The 22,269-nt window shown below is 35.3% G+C and overlaps 1 protein-coding gene across 1 annotated transcript in view; it reads right to left on the bottom strand.

The window, feature by feature from the left end:
- Positions 1-22,269, bottom strand: part of ADAM2 (ADAM metallopeptidase domain 2) — a gene marked incomplete at its 5' end in the record, with an annotated part of 70,589 nt that overhangs the window by 7,295 nt on the left and 41,025 nt on the right. Inside the window, 3 exon segments of the mRNA NM_213957.1 lie at positions 1,173-1,314; positions 1,518-1,595; positions 8,700-8,883. Coding sequence (NP_999122.1) covers positions 1,173-1,314; positions 1,518-1,595; positions 8,700-8,883 — 404 coding nt within the window.

Below are 22,269 nucleotides of genomic sequence, written 5' to 3'. Positions count from 1 at the left end.
AGCTTGATAATATATAATATATTAAATATATGTTTTTTTACTTAATCTATTACTATAAGGCTGTAAATATCTCAAATGCTGGAGTGAATGTGGAAATGTTAATAACTATGTCTAGCTGAAATTCTGCAGAAATCTGCTTTAATTAGCTGTAATATAGGTTTTTATATGAAGGAAGTCTCGTGCTAAGCATCACTGGATATGCTGACTTGCTCTAAAATCCATTTCTACTTTGAACCAAATATTGTAGAAAATTACATTTCCTAAGCTCTTTAACATTTTGCCTTCAAGTTAGATTTGGCCAGTGAGATTCACTGGACAAAATTTGCAGGGTAAGAAGATGGAAATTATCATTGTATTCACCCTTCACCTTCTTCAGCCTCTCCAGTGAGGTCAGCACACCCTCTGTACCTCACCTCATGCTGGAGAGTAACTCTCCCCATGATCTAGATCCTGGTACATAACCCAGACCATAGTTTTTTTGCTTTTTTTGTTTGTTTGTTTTTTCCTTTTAGGGCTGTACCTGTGGCATGTGGAAGTTTCCAGGCTAGGGAAACTTTCTCCAGAGCTACAGCTGCCAGCCTATGCCACAGCCACAGCAACTGAGGGATCCAAGCCGCACCTGCCACCCACACCATGGCTCACAGTAACTCCAGATACTTAACACACTGAGCGAGGCCAGGGATTGAATCCACATCCTCAGGGATTCTAGTCAAGTTCGTTAACCGCTGAGCCACGAGGGGAACTCCCTGACCATAGTTCTAAGTCATGCAAGATGGCTTAGATTCTGGTTCTAGTAATACCATCTCCATTGATTTTCCCTGCAGCCCTAACAAGTTGCTAGTCTCTGGGTTGCCTCACTGTTCTCTGACTGGCTTTCATCTCTACCAATATGTGTTACTCCATGCCTTATGTTAAACTCCCTCTATATGAAAGAATAAAGTGATTTCTATTTTCCTGCCTGGGTCCTTACTGACATACCTTATTTATAACATAGGTTTCATATGTTATAATGCATTTGTCTCTGGAAGTAAAACATAAAGAGCCACGTATGTTTTATTATTTGATGTCCAAACATAATCTAAATATAAATTAGTAGATGAATATTTATCTTATTAAACTGAATACAGCAAATGTTATTTTAATTATGTTTTCAATTTGTTATCTATACTTACCAGGTACGCCAGGTAAGGGATCTGCTGCTGGTGGAAAGTTGCCACTGTCAACACTCCCACCAGGCCATGACTCTACCGAAACTTCACAATTTGGAGGTAAATATGTAGGTTTACAGTGACAGTTCCGTTTATTATTACATACCTGAAACAAGGAGAAATATCACCTTACAAATAAGTATATAAAAAATTATTTGCGTTCAGATAGAATTTTGAAATAATACCAGTTAGATAAGGCTGACTTTCTTATCACAGTTGGTTTATGAATGTGTGTGTGTAGCTGTGTGTGTGCTTTCCAAGGATCACTCTCAATGATTTCTATTCTTGCCTCATAGTATTGGTACTTACACCTTGATTGTGGCATTTTTCTGCAGTACAGTCATAATTTAAATATGAAGAATCTATACATCTCTTACTCCTGCACACCTAGAAAGGAAATATCCCTCATAAGTTAAATGAAACATCATCTGTATTTGGCATCTAACTAAAAGTATTCCATATTATACTGACATAAGAGGTATTCATTTAATAATACATATTAATACACTAACAATAAGTGATTAATTTATAGTGCTATGTTTTCACCGCTATATTATACTGATTATTATCTGAAAGTAAACAAAACCATAAAAGCATCTTCCCTGATTATAATAGAATAGGAGGTACAGATATGAAATTAAAGATAAATATATAATAAATACTATAATGAAAAATAGTTTTATGAAATAATAAAAAACACAGAATTTATCTAATATGTGAGGACAGTAAAACTTTTTTACTGAACTCTGATGTTGAACAGGACTTAAACTAGCATAGAAATGAAAGATAAAGTACTTGTAGAAAAAGAATAAATATTCAAAATGACCCTACACTGGAAGGCATTATGAAACTTTTAAGAAGTTTTTTTTTTTTTTTTTTTTTTTTTTTTTATTAAGGGCAGTGCAACTGTTACACAAAGAGCAGCCATTCAAACATTAGATAACTAAATATTTGAGTCTTACAGTGCACCTGGCCTTGAAAACACAGTAGTGAATAATAGCAACAACAATCTCATATTACTCTCATTGCAGTACGAGATATAGAAACATACACACAAACAAAAAACCTGCATGATATGACAGAAGTTATGCAGTGTTTGTGTCTTACGGTCTTAATCAGAAAGTTGGTCTATAACCTATAAGCAATTGGTTGTATTTAGAGATTTAATTGGAAGATGGAAAGCTGATAAAAGGAATTTTGAAAAAGAGAGTATAAAGGGCAAGAGAAAATATAGAGAGGAAAAACTAGAGTAACGTCACAGTAGTTCAGGAAAATGACAACCTCATAGTGAAAATGAGTGGCAGTGGTGTTGATTAAACATGGTGGTTATATTTAACATACAGTTAAATAGTTTAATCCACTTAAGTTTAGTGATTGTATACAAAGGATGAAGAGAGAGATGGGGGGTGACACCAAGGTTTCTGGTATGCCTAAGTTTCTTGATTGTTACAATGAATGAGATGGGCAAGCTAAACATAAAGCTCAGACGTTTAGAAATATTATTTTTTGAGATTTCTTTTTACTTATAATATCAAATAATATTATGCTTCAAATTTTAAAAAAATGTTTCCTGCACTCATAGAAAGGCTCACAGCGACTGATGGTAAACCAAAGAACACGTAATTGGAAGTATTATTTTTGTAAAAAAAGGTTTTCTAAATAACATTGTCAATGTATCTTTGGAGTTATTTCCTCTTAAAAATATATGACCAACATATGCTAATTTTTAAAGTCAGAGAGTGAATCTGCTCACATAGATTTTTCTAAATGTACTGAGTATGAAAAATATGTTATTAATGATGTCTTATAATTATGGCAAACATCTCTCCCCCACCTTCACTGTTTAATACTTAGGGAAAAAATATACTGATGATAAATAGATGGTCAGGTTATACTGAGTGGTTTTGATAACAGTATAAAAGTTCAAGTTCTGGATATAGGCTAGTGTTCCTACACTTAAAAATGTATTTATTCTGTTAGAATGACGTCTTGACGCCTAACTAGAACCAGGGCAGAAAAGTTAGATATAATTTGTAAAGCTGTTTTGTAGAAGGTAAGCCTAATTCTTGTAACCATTAAATAAATGTTCTGAACCAGAGAAGAAAAGTTTAAAAGGGATTCTTGATATTACTGGTACCTTTTTTTTTTTTTTTTTGGTAAAATAGAATTATTGGAGTTCTCATTGTGGCTCAGTGGTAACGAACCCAACTAGTGTCCATGAGGATATGGGTTCGATCCCTGGCCTTGCTGAGTGGGTTAAAGGACTCAGCATTGCTGTGAGCTATGGTGTAAGTCATAGACATGGCTCGGATCCCCATTGCTGTGGCCGTGGTGTAGGCTGGGGGCTACAGCTCTGAGAGGACCCCTAGCCTTGGAACTTCCGTAAGCCATGGGTGCGACCCTAAAAATAAAAAAAAAAAAAAAGAAAGAATGAATTAGTATTTTTTAAGTTTTAACATACTACTTCAGTTGCATCATGAAATAAGGCTAGAGAGAAACACAATTCAAACTAGGAACCTAACTACAAAATCACAGAAGTTATTTATCACCATACAGGAATAATACTATATAAGGAACATAATGGTTCTTCCCCAAACTCTTTGAAATAGTTTTTTTGTTTGTTTGTTTTGTCTTTTTAGCACATATGGAGGTTCTCTGGCTAGGGGTCGAATCGGAGCTACAGCTGCCAGCCTAAGCCTCAGCCACAGCAATGCCAAACCAGAGCCGCATCTGCGACCTACCCCACAGCTCATGGCAACACTGGATCCTTAACCCACTGAGCTAAGCCAGGGATCGAACCTACAACCTCATGGTTCCTAGTCGGATTTGTTTCTGTGCCACAACAGGAACTCCTGAAATAGATTTTTGACATTTGTTTTGAGATAAGAAAGATAATGCAGCTCAGATCCCATGTTGCTGTGGCTCTGGTGTAGGCCAGCTGCTGCAGCTCTGATTAGACCTCTAGCCTGGGAACCTCTATATGCTGTGGGAGCAGCCCTAGAAAAGGCAAAAAGACAAAAAAAAAAAAAAAAAAAAAGGGAAGAAAGATAATGCAACTTCCTACTTCCAGAATAAGTGTCTGTAGAAACTTTCTTGCACAGAGATACTAAAATGGTGAATATAATAAAAAAGGTATACATATACTTTTAAAAAACACATGATTGTAGTTGAGATAAAGTAAAAATTATTTTTAGGCACAGAAAATGGGAGACAATATAACGCCACAAAAGTAATCATAACATGAAACCAGCATTTCTCCAGTGGTCATTAGTGGCTAAAGCTGTAGGATGTTAAGTGATTATATACACTGTACACCAGTGACATAATTAAAAGCAGATTTTACCAAATCCTGAAAAAATAATCTGGAAGGTGACATGAGCAAATGATGCACTAGGAAGCCCCAAGTCTTGTTCTCCCTTAGAGCTATTAGAAGAAGACAAAGGAGGAGGAGGAGGAAGAGGGGGAAGGAGGAGGGAGAAGGAGGAGGGAGAGGAAGCAAAGGAGAAGAGAAAGGAGGATAAGATGGAAAAGGAGGAGGATGAGGGATAAAGGGGAGGGGGAAGAGGAAAACTGGCTAAAACAACCTATAAGAGTTCTGGAAGTAGTCAAAAGTCTACAGCAACTAAGCAAATGCCCCAAAAAAGCCACAATCAAAATGGCAGAACATTTTGTGGCATGTTGCTCACCCTTTTCCCACTAACTCATGGCATGACACAGTCTTGGTTTGGATAAGGCAGTAGCTGAATTCTAATTCCCTCCCTTGAACTGAAGGGAATAGAAGACACTTTATTTTCAATATCTAATCTGTCTGGGAGCTCCTTGAAGACTGGTCTCTGTTTCACCTACTCAGATCTCAGATGGACATGGCTCAGGAACTGCAGGCAGACTAAGACTTGTAGACATACGCAGCATAGAGAATGGAGACATACAATAGACTATCTAAAGCTCTAAGGCAACCATGGAATGAGACTGGAAAAATAAGCCTTTTTTTTTTTTTTTTTAAATGGCCACACCCACAGCATATGGAAGTTCCCAGGCGAGGGGTGGAATGGGAGCTGCAGCTGCTGGCCTACACCATAGTCATGCAACAGGGGATCCGAGCTGCATCTGCCATCTACACCACAGCTCATGGCAACTCTGGATCCTTAACCCACTGAGAGAGGCCGGGATCAAACCTGCAACCTCCTGGATACTAGTCCTGTTCATTATCTTTGAGCCACAATGGGAACTCCTGAAAAATAGGACATTTTAAAGTATCTATGTATGTGGGGAATAAGAAAAGCCACAAAAAATGCAGAAAAGATGCATATTCACAGATACCTCAGAATATCACAAGCTTTCTCCTCAGGCTAATACGAAGGCTCAGAGTACACCCAATAAATTAGAAAAAGACTACACTAGCACAAAGCCAGACTGCAAACATTGGAGAAGTGTCTCTTTTTCCAGAAGTCCAATTTTCAACAACAACAAAAATCACATGGTATAAAAAGAAACAGGAAAACATTGTCCATTAAAAATTGAAATGACAAAATATTATTTTTAAATAACTGAACTTAGAAAAAGCAGATAATTTTGTAGAAACATACAGCCTGCCAATACTGAGTCAAGAAGAAACAGATAATTTGAACAGACTGATCATCAGAAGTGAAATAGAATATGTAAAAGAACCAAAAAACACAAAACAACTCCCTGGCAAACCAAAGTCTGGAACTGGATGACTTCACTCAAGAATCCTGCCAAACATACAAAGAAGAATTTATACCCATCCTTCTCAAACTACTCCAAAAAACTCGAGGAGGGAACACTCCCAAATTCATTCTATGAAACCACTATCAAAAAGACACTACACAAAAAAATTATGGGCCAATATCTCTGATGAATATAGATACAAAAATGCTTAACAAAATATTAGCAAGTTTAATCCAGTAACACATCAAAAAGGTAATACACTGTGATAAAGTATGACTCATTCTAAATTCACAAGGATGGTTCAATGTACACTAACATAATATGCCACATAAACAAAAGGAAAGAGAAAAATCAAATTGTCATTTCAATAGACACAGAAAAAGCATTTGACAAATTCAACATCCATTCATTATAAAAACTCTCAATGAAGTAGGTATAGAAGGAACATATCTCAATAAAAGTGATTTACTGCAAATGTATAGCCAACATAATACTCTGTGGTGAAAAGCTGAAAGCCTTCCTGCTAAATTCAGGAAAAAGACAAGGCTGCCCACTCTCACCATTTCTATGCAACATAGTATTGGAAGTCCTAGGCACAACAATAAGACAAAAAAAGAAAAGCGTCTAAATTGGGAGGGAAGAGGTAAATATTGTCGGTATTTGCAATGACATAATACTCTATATAGAGAACAATAGAGTCTCCATAGAAAAACCCTTAAAATTAATGAATTCAGCAAAGTAGCAGAATACCAGATTAACATATAGAAATCTGTTTTTTTTTTTTTTTTTTTTGTCTTTTTGCCCTTTCTTTGCCATTCCCACGGCATATGGAGGTTCCCAGGCTAGGGGTCAAATCAGAGCTGTAGCTGCCAGCCTACGCCAGAGCCACAGCAACGCGGGATCCGAGCCGCGTCTGCAACCTACACCACAGCTCACCGCAAGGTCAAATCATTAACCCACTGAGCAAGGGCAGGGATCGAACTCATGGTTCCTAGTTGGATTCGTTAACCACTGCACCACAACGGGAACTCCTGTTGTGTTTCTTTACACTAACAATGAAATAGAAGGAGAAAGAAAAGGAGTTCTCTGGTAGCCTAGTGGTTAAGGATTCAGTGTTGTCACTGCCATGGCTTGGGTTCAATTCCTATCCCAGAAACTTCCACGTGTCATAACTGTGCCCCCTCCTCCAAAAAAGAAAAAGAAAGAAAGATAAAGTAAAAATAATTCCTGTTTAAAATTGCATCTAAAAAAATTCCTAGGAATAATCTTAACCAAGGAGGTGAAAGAACAATATACTGAAAACTATAAAGCATTGATAAAGGAAACTGAAGATAATTCAAATAAATGGAAAGATACCTTATGTTCTTGGATTGGATGAATTAATATTGTTAAAACGTCCATACTACCCAAAACTATCTATAGATTTAATGTGATCCCCATAAAAACACCCATGATATTTTTCACAGAACTAGAACAAATAATTTTAAAATTTATATGGAGCCACAAAAGATCCAGAATTGCCAAAGCAATCTTGAGCAAAAGAACAAAGCTGGAGGTACACCCCTTCCAGACTTTAGAGTATACAACAAAGTCCCAGTAATCAAAACAACATGACACTGGCACAAAAAACAGACTTGTGGAACAGAATAGAAATCCCAGAGGTAAATATATCTTTGACATAGGCAGCAAGAATATACAATGAAGAAAAGACAGTCTCTTCAACAAGTGGTGGTGGGAATACAGACAGCTACATGTAAATCAATGAAATTAGAACATCCCCTTACATCATATACAAAAATAAACATAAAATGTTTTAAGGACCTACGTATAAGACATGACACCATAAAACTACTAGAAGAGAACACAGGCAAAACATTCTATATGTACATATTATACATACATAAAAAGAAAGAAATACTGCTATTTGCAATAATGTGGATGGACCTAAAGAATATAATGCTTAGTGAAATAAGTCAGACAAACAAAGTGAAATACTGTATGATATCACTCATATGTGGAAACTTAAAAATAATGCAAATGAATTGTATGTGCAAAACCGAAACTGATTTATTACAGATATAGAAAACAATCTGTGGTTGCCAAAGGGGAGACTGAAGTGGGGAGGGACGTATTAGGAGTATAGGATTAACAGATACAAAGCACTATCTATAGAATAGATAGGCAACAAAGATATACTGTATAGTACAGGGGATTATACCCATTATCTTGTAATAATCTATAATGGAATATAATATAATGGAATGAATCACTTTGCTCTACATCTGAAACTAAAACAATATGGTAAATCCATTATACTTCAATTTTAAAAAAAGTTTATAGAAGTTTCATGAAAATGAAAAGAGTAATCATATCTCAGATTATGTGGCTTTTATTGATTTTTCCTTTGCTCTGTGAATTCTTTAATATTTTCATCACTAAAATGGGCATATGTTACTTTAACCACTATTTTTAAGTAATCGTATTAAAATATAATTTATGACATTGAAAATACTGTGTAACCTGAGATAATGAATAAAAACAATTAAAAAACAGTAATGATTCTCAATTCAGTTAGGTATATGGTTTCCATGAAAAAGTACTAAATCGCTAACGAAATATTCATAGTGTTATATATGCATGAATGCAGGTTATATTTTTTTCTTTAAAATTTTTTCTCATTTTCGAAATTTTTAATTTTCTTATTTTTTGAAATTAAATGTGCACTTAAAATTAGGAGAAAAATACCAAATACACATTAAAATTTTAAATTAGGAAATTTCTTGGTAATACAAATCTACATACCTTATTTTCACCACAAACAGTTCCATCTTTTACCCACATCTTTTCACTGTTTCTATCATTATATGGATAATCCACTGTAACACAGATTTTTCCATTTATGTTGCTATAAGTAATAGTGGCATTCGGAATAGTAAGTATAGTTGTTCCTTCATATGTACATATTATTTTTCCACATCGCAGATCACTATAATTTACCAACAATTAAAAATCATTAGTTTTCAATACAGAGAAATATTACGATATCATTTCTAAAGGAAAAAGACTTAAATAAAGCATTAAGGCCTGGTAAAAATGTATGCAACTAGTTCTGAAACACCAAAAACTACGACGGCCTTTCCTGCATTGTTAATAAAAACATTTTAGTTAAAAAATAAAAAAATAAAATAAAATAAATAAAATAAAATCCTTTGGAATATGTTATAAAAAAAAACATTTTAGTAATTATGAACTACTTCCTATTTGGCCTTATCACTTTTTTGGTAACAATTCTTTACACATTTTTGAATTTTTTTTTTTTTTATGATTTTTAGGGCTGCATCTGCAGCATAAGAAAGTCCCCAGACTAGGGGATGAATTGGAGCTGCATTGCCAGCTTACACCACAGCCACAGCAATGCAGGATACGAGCCACATCCAGACCTACATACACCACAGCTCCTGGCAATGCCGGATCCTTAACCCACCGAGCGAAGCCAGGATGGAACCTGCATCCTCGTGGATACTGGTCGGGTTCATAGTCTGCTGAGCCACAATGGGAACTCCCTACACTTTTTTTATTCTTAAACATAATTTCAAACTTATTCTATCCTAAAACTTAAGTAAAAATTTTCTAATTGCCAGACTGATTGGATTTTCTCTTCTGTTTTACAAACATAATGCGTACTCTCCACATTATGGGTTCCAAACTGACAAGATCTTGAGGCATACATTCAAGAAGCAGTATATGCAATAAATATTAACACTGAACCACTAAGATATCTCACAGTGTTAGTGCCTAAACCACAGGGAAAATCATGAAAGTAACCAGAAAATAAAAAAGCATTAATAAAAAAGAACAAAAATAAAACTTAAGGCTGACTTTCCAAAAGTAACATTGGAAGTCAGAAGATTATTGAATGAAAAAGTTGATATTAAAATATCTAGTGTCTTCCCATTCTGTATGTAAAGAAAATGTCTTTCAAAAGAGATATGGCATTTTCAGACAATAATCAAGAACATTTATCACAAGCAGTCTTGGATTAAAGAAAAGGTAAACAGAAATATGTCTATTCAGCCTTCTGCCTGTTGTTTAACTGATTTTTGTTTTGATACTGAATTGAATGAGCTGTTTATATATTTATATATTTTGGGTATTGTTGGTCACATCACTTGCAAATACGTACAGCTTTATCAGACTGATGAAATTTCTTTAGAGTGTTTATCATGAGTCAGTTCTATGATTTGTGAAAAATCAGGCACAAAATAAATAAAATTGTGAAGTTAAATCTAAATCAAGGGACCGTGATCTAAATGTGCTCCCCAAATCCCAGAAAAACCATCACACACACAACACACACACACACAATCCCAAGGAAAATGGCTTTAGCGGTAAATTCTTTGAAATATATTAATGAAAAAATAGTACTAGTTTTGCCCAAACTTCTACAGAAAATGACGATGAAACACTTTCCAACTTAGTTTATGAGGCAGGTATTAGCCAATATTATCAAAGCCAAAGACATCTCAATATAATGAACATAGAACAAAAATCCTTAACAAAGTATTAGAAAACCACATCTAGAATTATATGGAAATGATTATACACCATGGCCAAGTGTAATTTGCTGAGGAATATAAGAATGAGCTAGTATCTAAAAGCCAGTTCATAAAATAAAGGGGAGGAACATATAACCATCTCAAAGGACAGAAAAAGCATTTCATAAAATCCAGCACTTCTCATATCCTTCCCCATACAGGTTATTACACGATACTGAGTAGGTTTCCCTGTGCTTTGCAATAGGTTCTCATTACTTATCTATTTTATAAATAGTAGTTTATGTATGTTAATTCCAACATCATAATATATCCCTCCCCCCAACATTTCCCTTTTGGTAACCATAAGGTTGGTTTAGAAATGTTTGAGTCTGTTTCTGTTTTCTGAATAAATTTTTTGTATGACTTTTAAAATTAGATTCCACATATTAGTGATCTCATGTATTTGTCTTTCTCTGTATGACCTACTTCACTTACTATGATAATTTCTAGGTCCATCCATATTGCTTCAAATGGCATTATTACATTCTTCACTGTAGCATATGTGCACATCTTCCTTATCCATTCCTCTTTTTAAAAACATTTTATTGGAGTATTGTTGACTTATGTTGTTGTGTTAGTTTCAGGTGTACAGGAAAGTGAATCAGTTATAAACATACATGTGTCCATTCCTTTTCAGATTCTTTTCCCATGTAGGCCACTATAGATTGTTGAGTAGATTTCCCTGTGCTATATAGTAAGTCGTTGTTACTCATCCATTCCACACATAATAGTGTGTATATGTCAATCCCAACCTCTCAATTTATTCCTCCTTCCCACATTTCCCCTTTGATAACTGTAAGTTTGGTTTCAAAATTTTTGAGTCTGTTTCTGTGTTGCGAATAAGTTCTTTTATATCATTTTTATTAGATTCCACATATTAGTGATCTCATATGATATTTGTCTTTGTCTGACTTACTTCCCTTAATATGATAATTGCTAGGTCCATCCATGATTCTGCAAATGACATTATTTCATTCTATTCTATGGCTGAATAATATTTCATTGTATATATGTACCACATTTTCTTTATCCATTCATCTGTTGATGGACATTTAGGTCGCTTCCATGTATTGGCTATTGTAAGTAGTGCTGCAATGAGCTTTGGGGTGCATGTATCTTTTTGAATTATGGTTTTCTCTGAGTATGCCCAGGAGTGGGATTGCTGGATTATTTGGTAGTTCTATATTTAGCTTTTTTTCCTTTCATTTTAAAAAGTTTTATTGAAGTACAGTTGATTTACAATGTGATAATTTCTGCTGTAAAACAAAGTGATTCAGATATATGTATATACACATCCATTCTGTTTTAGATTTTTTTCCCCATATAGATTATCACAGAATATTGGGTAGAGTTCCCTGTGCTATACAGCAGCTTCCCATTGGCCACAAATTCCCTATACGACAGCATATATATGCAAGTTTTTAAAGAACCTCCATACTGTTCTCCATAGTGGTTGCACCAATTTACATTCCCACCAAAACTGTGGAGAATTCCCTTTTCTCCACAACCTCTCCAGCATTTATTGTTTGTAGATTTTTTTAATGATGGCCATCCTGACCTGTGTGAAGTGATAGCTTATTGTAGTTTTGATTTGCATTTCTCTAATAACTAGCAATATTGAGCATCTATTTTTTTCCCCACACCCATGTTATATGGGAGTTCCTAGGCCAGGGATTGAATCTGAGCCACAGCTGTGAACTATGCCACAGATGAGGCAATGCCAGATCCTTAACGCACTGCACTGGGATAGAACCTGCACCTCAGTAGCAACCTGAGCTACCACAGAAACAAAGTTGCATCCTTAACTCATTGTACTACGGTGGGAGCTCCTTGAGCATCTTTTCATGAGCTGTTCATGTATTTTGGAGATTAGTCCCTTGTCAGTGGCTTCATTTGCAAAGGATTTTCTTCCATTCCCTGGGCTGTCTTTTCTTTTTGTTTATGGTTTCCTTTGTTGTGCAAAAATTTTTAAGTTAAATTAGGTCCAACTGTTTATTTTTGTTTTATTTTCATTATTCTAGGAGGTGGATCCAAAAAGATATTGCTGTGGTTTATGGCAAGAGTGTTCTGCCTATGTTTTCCTCTAAGAGTTTTATAGTATTCAACCTATGTTTAAGTCTAATCCATTTTGAGTTTATTTTGGTGTATGGTGTTAAGAGGAGGTTCTAGTTTCATTCTTTTACAGGGAGCTGTCCAATTTTCCCAGTACCACTTATTGAAGAGACTGTCTTTACTCCATTGTACATTCTTGCCTCCTTTGTCTTAGATTAGTTGACCATAGGTGTGCAGATTTATTTCCTGGCTTTCTATCCTGTTCCATTGATCTATATTTCTGGTTTTGTGCCAGTACAACACTGTAGCTTTGTAGTATAATCTGACATCAGGGAGCCTAATACTTCCAGTTCTGTTTTTCCTTCTCAAGATTGCTTTGGCTATTCAAGGTCTTTTGTGTTTCCATACAGATTTAAAAAATTTTTGTACCAAGTCACTTTGCTGTACACCTGAAACTAACACAACTTGTAAGTCAACTATACCCCAATAAAATCTAAAACAATAAAAATTGTGCCATGTACATGTCTTTATGTGTGTGCAGTACACAGAGCTACCATGGAGGGATATTCCTATAACACACATCACATGTGATTATCATAGAACACATATTCATAATATAAAATAACCAGATGCAAGAAGAAACAGCTGTACATTACTGAGTGCCCAAAACACAAAAACTAAGATGGGCCACATGCCAAAGAATTCGGGATGAAAAACAACCAGAAAAAGATGACAAAATCAGTAAGTTTAAAATGATTAGAATCCTAATAAGTTATCAAAATGTTACAAAAATAAGATTCTAAGAAGAAAATGGAGATTTTATAAAGCACTAACTTCTAGAAAAATATATAGTCCCTTTCCTAGGTCAGTTTCCCAAGGCTGTAGAAATAAAAACAAAAATAAACAAATGGGACCTAATCAAACTTATAAGATTTGCACAGCAAAAGAAACTATAAAAAAGAAAAGAAAGTTTATGGAATAGGAGAAAATATTTGCAAGTGATGAGACCAATAAGGGCTTAATTTCCAAAATATACAAAAACTTAAATAACTCAATAACAATAAAACAAACAACCTAATTTTTAAGAAGGTCAGAAGAATCAAATAGTAATTTTTCCAAAAAGGAAATGCAGATGGTCAACAAACACATGAAAAGATCCTCAACATCACTAATCATCAGAGAAATGCAAATCAAAATGACAATAAGATATCATCTTACACCTGTCAAAATGGCTATTGTTAAAAAGACCAAAAAAAGTGTTTGTCAGGATGTGGACAAAAGAGAAAAGGAGTGTAGCATAGATGGGCATGTACATTGGTATAGCCACATGAAAAACAGTGTGCAGTTTCCTTAAAAAGTTTTAAAATAGAACTATCATTGCCTAACCTGGCAATTCCACTCCTGGATATTTATTGGAAGAAAAGGAAAACACTACTTCAAAGAGATATATGTACTCCAATGTCTATAGCAGCATTTTAAAAATAGCTAAGATATGGAAGTAACCTAAGTACCCAAATGAATAAAGATGTGAGATATACCAATATTATTTATATATTATATATATTATAGAATATTATTCATCCATGAAAAATGAAAATTTGCCATTTGCGAGAACTTGGATGAAACTGGATAAGTATATGGCTTCATGAAATTAGAGAAAAACAAGTATTGTATGTTTTTATTTTAATGTGGAACATAAAAATAAAACAAATATAACAAAACAAAAACCACAGAACAAACTAGTGGTTATGGGGTGGGGGGTGGGGGGTTGAGAAAGCACAAAATGAGTGAAGGGGATTAAGAGGTATAAACTACTAATAAAACAATTATGTCACAAGGATACACAGCACAGGGAATATAGTCTGTATTTTATATTAACTTTGTATAGTGCATGATCTATCAAATGTTGAATCACTATATTTTATATCTAAAACTGAGATAATATTGTAACTATATAGAAAGTCATAAATGTATGCAAAATTTCCATTATGGATTATTTGTAGAATCCAATATAAATAGAAAAAATTTTCTATGTGTGTCAAAAAATTAAACAATGATACAGGTACAAATAAAGCACTAGATATCAATAGCAAAATGACACAGATATTTCAATTAGTAGAGAAGCACTTTATAGCAGCTAATATAAAAACATCAATTATTTAAAGGAAAATATAATCATAACAGCTATAAAGCTTCCTTTAGTCAGTATATGCTTTAGCAATTGTGAAACAAACTTCTGTGTTTCTGGCTTTGACCATATGAGAAAATAACTTATAAATGTAAAATGTATTTTGTATATATTTGTAGTGTCTAACTGGAAGTAAAACTATCACTTTACGTTCATGTTTTTAAAATCAGAGATACAGGAGACAGGATTAAGATGGCAGAATCGAAGGACTGGAGCTCAACCTCTCTCCTAAAAACAACAAAATTAACAACTAAAAGCTTTGAATTCTTCACCCAAATGGACTGGAAACCTTAAAAAAAAATATCTTACTCCAGAAGAAAAAGAGGAGGACACGTCCAGGGGTAGGAGTGGTGGTTTCATAATATAAACAACCCCATACCTCCTGGGTGGGAAGCCCCACAGACTGGAAACTAACTGGTTCACAGAGACTCACCTACAGGAGTGAGAGTTCTGAGCCCCACATCAAACACTCACGTATGGGGATCTGGCACTGGGAGAAAGAGCCCCTGGAGCATCTGGCATTGAAGGCCAGTGGGGCTTGTGCACAGGAGCTCCACAGGACTTGGGGAAACAGAGACCCCATTCTTAAAAGGCGCACACAGATTTTCACATGCATTGGGTCTCAGGGCAGAGCAGTCTCCATAGGAATCTGGGTCAAACCTGACTGCAGTTCTTGGAGGGCATCCTGGGAAAGCAGGGGTGAATGTGGCTTGTTGTGAGGGAAGGACATTAGAAGCAAAGCTCTTGGGAATATTCAGCAGCTGTGCCTTTCTCTGAAGGTGGCCATTTCGGGAAAATCTGGCCCCACCTGTCAGTCAGCACTGAAAAGCCCCAGGGCAAACAACAATCCAGGTGGGATCACAGCCCCGCCCTTCAGTAAACAGGCTACCTAAAGACCCCTCAGGCACACAGCTGCATCTAATCCCATCCAGAGACTAAGCCCCACCCACCAGTGGGCAGGCATCAGCCCCTCCCATCAGAAAGCCTACTGCAAGGCTTTATACCGACTTCAGCCACAGGGGGGCAGACACCAGAAGTAACAGAGGCTCTGACTTTATTATTGGTAAAAAGGTCACCATACCAAAAACCTATAAAAATGAAAAGACAGAGAACTATAACTCAGATGAGGGAGAAAGGAAAAACCCCAGAAAATCAGCTAAGCCATGAGGAGATTCTCAGCCTCCAGGAAAAAGACTGTTGATGCTGAAAAAAGACTGTTGATGCTGAAGAGGATGCAAGACATTGGAAATAAACTGGAGGCAAAGATGGATAACTCGCAGGAAACATGACTAAAGATATACAAGACATAAAACTTAAACAAGAAGAGATGCAAAGCAATAACTGAAATAAAAAATTCACTAGAAGCAGCTAACAGCAGAATACAGGAGGCAGAAGAACGAATAAGTGAGGCAGAGGACAGATTATTGGAAATTATGGATGTGGAACAGAAAAGAGAAAAAAGATCGAAAAGAAATGAAAAGAGCCTCAAAGAACTCTGGGACAACGTTAAATGCACCAACATCTGTATCATGGGGTGCCAGAAGGAGAAGAGAGAGAGAAGGGGACAGAAAAAATATTCCAAGAGATAATAGCCAAAAACTTCCCTAACATGGGGAAGGAATCACTCACTCAAATCCAGGAAGCACAACGAGTACCATATAAAATAAACCCAAGGAGGAATATACCAAGACACATATTAATCAAACTGATCAAAATTAAAGACAAAGAGAAAATCTTGAAAGCAGCTAGGGAAAAGAAACAAATCACATACAAGGGAACCCCAATAAGGTTATCAGCAGATTTTTCAGCAGAAACTCTGCAGGCCAGAAGGGAATGGCATGATATACTTAACATGATGAAAGGAAAAAAACCTCCAACCATTATTACTTTACCAGCAAGGCTCTCCTTCAGATTTGAAGGAGAAATCAAACTTTCACAGATAAGCAAAAGCTGAGAGAATTCAGCAACACTAAACCAGCCTTATAACAAATACTAAAGGAACTTCTCTAGGCAGAAAAGAACAAGAGAAGGAGGAAAGAAAAAAGACCAGCAAAAACAAATCCAAAGCAATTAATAAAATGGCAACAAGAACATACATATCAATAATTACCTTAAATGTGAATGGACTAAATGCCCCAACCAAAAGACATAGACTGGCTGAATGGATACAAAAACAAGACCCATATATATGCTGTCTTCAAGGGACCTACTTCACTTCTAGGGGCACACACAAATTGAAAGTGAGAGGATGAAATAAAATATTTCATGCAAACGGGGATCAAAAGATAGCTGGAATTCCAATACTCATATCAGACAAAATAGACTTTAAAATGAAGAATATTTTAAGGGACAAAGAAGGACATTACATAATGATCAAAGGATCAATCCAAGAAGATGATATAACAATTTTAAATATCTACGCACCCAACATAGGGTCACCATGATATATAAAGCAACTGCTAACAACCTTAAAGGAAAAATTGACAATAACGCAATAATAGTGGGGGACTTTAACACCCCACTTACAGCAATGGACAGATAAACCAGACAGAAAATCAACAAAGAGACACAGGCCCTGAGTGATGCATTAAACCAGATGGACTTAATAGATATCTATAGGATATTCCAACCAAAAGCAACAGAATACACATTCTTCTCAAGTGCACATGGAACATTTTCTAAGATTGATCACATCCTGGGCTACAAATCCAACCTCGGTAACTTTAAGAAAATTGAAATCATATCAAGCATCTTTTCTGACCACAACGCTATACGACTGGAAGTCAACAACAAGAAAAAAACTGGAAAAAACACAAACACATGGAGACTAAACAACATGCTACTAAACAACCAATGGATAACTGAAGAAATCAAAGAGGAAATTAAAAAATACCTAGCAGCAAATGACAACAAAGATACGACACTCCAAAACCTATGGGATGCAACAAAAGCCATTCTAAGAGGAAAGTTTATAGCAATACAAGCCCACCTCAGGAAACAAGAAAAAGCTCAAATACATGACCTAACTTTACATCTAAAGCAGCTCGAGAGAGTAAAATAGACAAGACCTAAAGTTAGTAGAAGGAAAGAGATCATAAAGATCAGAGCAGAAATCAAGGAAATAGAAACAAAGAAAACCATAGAAAAGATCAATGAAACAAAAAGCTGATTCTTTGAGAAGATCCAAAAAATTGATAAACCCCTAGCCAGACTTATCAAGCAAAAAAGAGAGAGGTCTCAAATCAGTAAAATTAGAAATGAAAAAGGAGAAGTAACAACGGACATCACAGAAATACAAAGGATCATAAGAGACTACTATGTGCAACTAGATACCAATAAAATGGAAAACCTAGAAGAAATTGACAAATTCTTAGAAAAGTACAATCTTCCAAGACTAAACCAAGATGAAATAGAAAAAATGAATGGACCAATCATAAGAACTGAAATTGAAACTGTGATTAAAAAACTTCCAACAAACAAAAGTCCAGGACCAGATGGCTTCACAGGCAAATTCTATCATTTAGAGAAGAGCTAACACTTATCCTGCTGAAACTATTTCAAAAAATTGCAGAGGAAGGGATACTCCCAAACTCATTCTATGAGGCCACCATCACCCTGATACCAAAACCAGACAAAGATACCACAAAAATAAAAAAAAACTACAGGCCAATTTCACTGATGAACATCAATGCAAAAATCCTCAACAAAATACTAGCAAACCACATAAAACAAACATTAAAAGTATTTTACATTATGATCAAGTGGATTTATCCCAGGGATGCAAGGGTTCTTCAACATCTGCAAATTCATCAGTGTGATACACCACATTAACAAACTGAAGAATAAAAACCACATGATCCTCTCAATAGACACGGGAAAACGCCTTTTACAAATCCAACACCCATTTCTGATAAAAACCCTTCAGAAAGTGGGCATAGACGGAACCTACCTCAACATAATAAAGGCCATATATGACAAACCCACAGCAAACATCATTCTCAATGGTGAAAAGCTGAAAGAATTCCCACTGAGATCAGGAACAAGACAAGGATGTCCGCTCTCGCCACTACTCTTCAACATAGTTCTGGAAGACCTAGCCACAGTAATCAGAGAAGTAAAGGAATAAAAGGAATCCAAATTGGAAAGGAAGAAGTAAAACTATCCCTATTTGCAGATGACATGACACCATACCTAGAGAATCCTAAAGACGCTACCAGAAAACTGTTAGAGCTCATCCATGAATTTGGCAAAGTCACAGGATACAAAATTAACACACAGAAATCGATGGCATTTCTATACACTAACAATGGAAGATCAGAAAGAGAAATTAGGGAAGCAATCCCGTTTACCATCACATACAAAAGAATAAACTACCTAGGAGTAAACCTACCTAAAGACACAAAAGACCTGTACTCTGAAAACTATAAGCCACTGATGAAATCAAAGATAACACAAATAGATGGAAAGACATACCATACTTGTGGATTGGAAGAGTTAATATTATCAAAATGACTATACTACCTAAGGCAATATAAAGTTTCAATGTCGTCCCTATCAAATTACCAAGGACATTTTTCACAGAACTTGAACAAAATGTTTTAAAGTTTGTTTGGAAGCACAAAAGACCCAGAATAGCCAAAGACATCCTGAAAAAGAAGAATGGAGGTGGAGGAACCAGGCTCCCGGACTTCAGACTAGACTACAAAGCAACAGTCATCAAAACCACATGGTACTGGCACAAAGACAGAAATATAGATCAGTGGAACAGGACAGAAAGCCCAGAATTCAACCCATGCACTTACAGCCAACTAATCTATGACAAAGGAGGCAGGGATATACAATGGAGAAAGGACAGCTTGTTCAATAAGTGGTGCTGGGAAAACTGGACAACCACATGGAAAAGAATGAAATTAAAACACTCCCTAACACCATACACAAAAAGAAACTCCAAATGGATTCAAGACCTAGATATAAGACCAGATACTATAAAACTCTTAGAGGAAAACATAGGCCAAACACTCTCTGACATAAACGACAGCAACATCTTCTCAGATCCACCTCTTAGATTATTAACAATAAAAACAAAAATAAACAAATGGGACCTAATCAAACTTCAAAGTTTCTGCACAGCAAAGGAAACTCTAAACAAAACCAAAAGACAACCCACAGAACCAGAGAAAATCTTCACAAGTGAATCAGCTGACAAGGGATTAATCTCCAAAATTTATAAACAACTTCTGCAGCTCCATACCAAAAAAACAAACAACCCCATCAAGAAATGGGCAGAAGATCTAAACAGACAGTTCTCCAAAGAATACATATGGATGGCCAAGAAACAAATGAAAAGATGTTCAACATCACTCATTATTAGAGAAATGCAAATCAAAACCACTCTGAGGTACCACCTAACACCAGCCAGAATGGCCATCATCCAAAAGTCTACAAACAAGAAGTGCTGGAGACGGTGTGGAGAAAAAGGAACCCTAGTACACTCTTGGTGGGATTGTAAATTGGTGCAACCACTGTGGAAAACAGGATGGAGATGCCTCAGAAAACTACAAATAGAACTCCCATTGGATCCAGCAATTCCACTCCTGGGCATCTATCTAGAGAAAACCACGACTCGAAAAGACACATGTACTCCGATGTTCATTGCAGCACTATTTGCAATAGCCAAGACATGGAAACAACCTAAATGTCCATTGACAGAGGAGTTTATCAAGAAGATGTGGTACATATACACAATGGAATATTAGCCATTAAAAAGAATTAAATACCGGCATTTTTAGCAACATGGATGGACCTAGAAATTATCATGCTAAGTGAAGTCAGCCATACAATGAGACACCAACATAAAATGCTTTCACTGACATTTGGAATCTGAAAAAAGGACAGAGTGAACTTCTTTGCAGAACAGATGCTGACTCTCAGACATTGAAAAACTTATGGTCTCTGGAGGAGACAGTTTGGGGGGTGGAGTGATGTGCTTGGGTTGTGGGATGGAAATCCTGTGAAATCAGATTGTTATGATCATTATACAACTATAGATGTGATCAATTTATTTGAGTAATAAAAAATAAAAAAAATAAAATCAGAGATACAGGACATGGATATAGAAATAAATATGTGACACGTGTATTCTTGCTTTGTTGACTGAGTAGACTTAGAGATAATGAAAAACAGTAGAAATAAGCATACCTGGTGTCCAGATGTTTATTTTCTAAGTACTATTCTCTACTAAAATGAATCTGGGCTAATTGGATAATTAAGTGAATCCAGAGCAAAGGTAGGAAAAATACAATAGGAGCCAATAACACCCTTTTTTGTGCTAGAAAAATTTGTAAGGTTTTAAAGACATTGTGGCCAATTAAAAGAAACCCTCACTAGACAAAAAAGAAACAATTTGAAAAAAGTAAGCCTTAAACAAATGATGATAGTAATATATTATATACTATTGAATCAAATAACAATTGCTAATTTTGAATTGATATGAATAAATATGTATATAAATTAATAAATAAATATAGAGAAAGGAATAATTCTTTCTACATTATATTTCTAGCTTAAAGTCAGAGGCAACAATGGAGTTGGAAATCATTGATGGACTTTAAAACTAGTGGGTGAAAGTTTGAAGAGAATATGTCCATAGTTTCAATATTAATTCCTCCCCCATAAATTACACATTAAACACAAAGAGAAAGAATACCTTTACAATTGAGAGACCTAAGGAAAATTAACTTTACCAAATTATTTAACATAAAATATGCCACATTGAGAGAAAATAGCGGGTACCTTTAAAAAATTGCACTTGAGGTTACAATAACACTTCAGTGGCAAACATGCAAAAATTTATAACACAAATCCAATTATGAAAAATATCAAACTCAATTTGAAGAATATTTTATAAAATAATGCACCTGTAGTATTTTTAAAAAACCAAGGAAAAGAAACAAAGGAAAACAAAGGAAATTTTCTAGATGAAAGTTTAAAAACTAAATACAAACACTTCAATCCAGATTTGCTCCTAAACAAGGCAAAAGAGGTGGAAATACTTAATTGAGATAACGAGTGAAGTTTTATTATGAACTGTGTTTGACAGCTAGAAAATAACTATTTTAAAAAAAAAACCTGTTCTCAAGAAAGACACAATGATTTATTTAGGGATGCAGAAGCACAGTATCCAACTTCCATTCAAGTAGTTTAGGAAAAATCATTTTGAAGGGAGGAGAGGAGAGTTAGAAAAACAGAAGGATAAAGAAAATGGGCAAAATGTAAGCCATTGGTAAATCCCAGTAAATGTGATACAGGGATTCTTTTTGCTCTTAATGCACACAAGAAATTTTTTTACAGAAATTTAATTTTTGCTATCAAATCAACTTTGGAATAGTGTCAAAATAAAATATTACAGTTATAATAACATTATAGTTCTCATAAATATAATAATCATAACGGTTAACAGTTAACACTCACATAGTGCCTACTATATGTCAGCCCCTTTCTAACTGCTTTTCATAGAGTATCTAAATTCCACACCGGC

Source organism: Sus scrofa, chromosome 15, assembly GCF_000003025.6.
Source record: "Sus scrofa isolate TJ Tabasco breed Duroc chromosome 15, Sscrofa11.1, whole genome shotgun sequence".
Classification (NCBI taxonomy): Eukaryota; Metazoa; Chordata; class Mammalia; order Artiodactyla; family Suidae; genus Sus; species Sus scrofa.
Note: the sequence above shows the minus strand (reverse complement) of the source record. Positions and strands in the feature narration are given on the sequence as shown.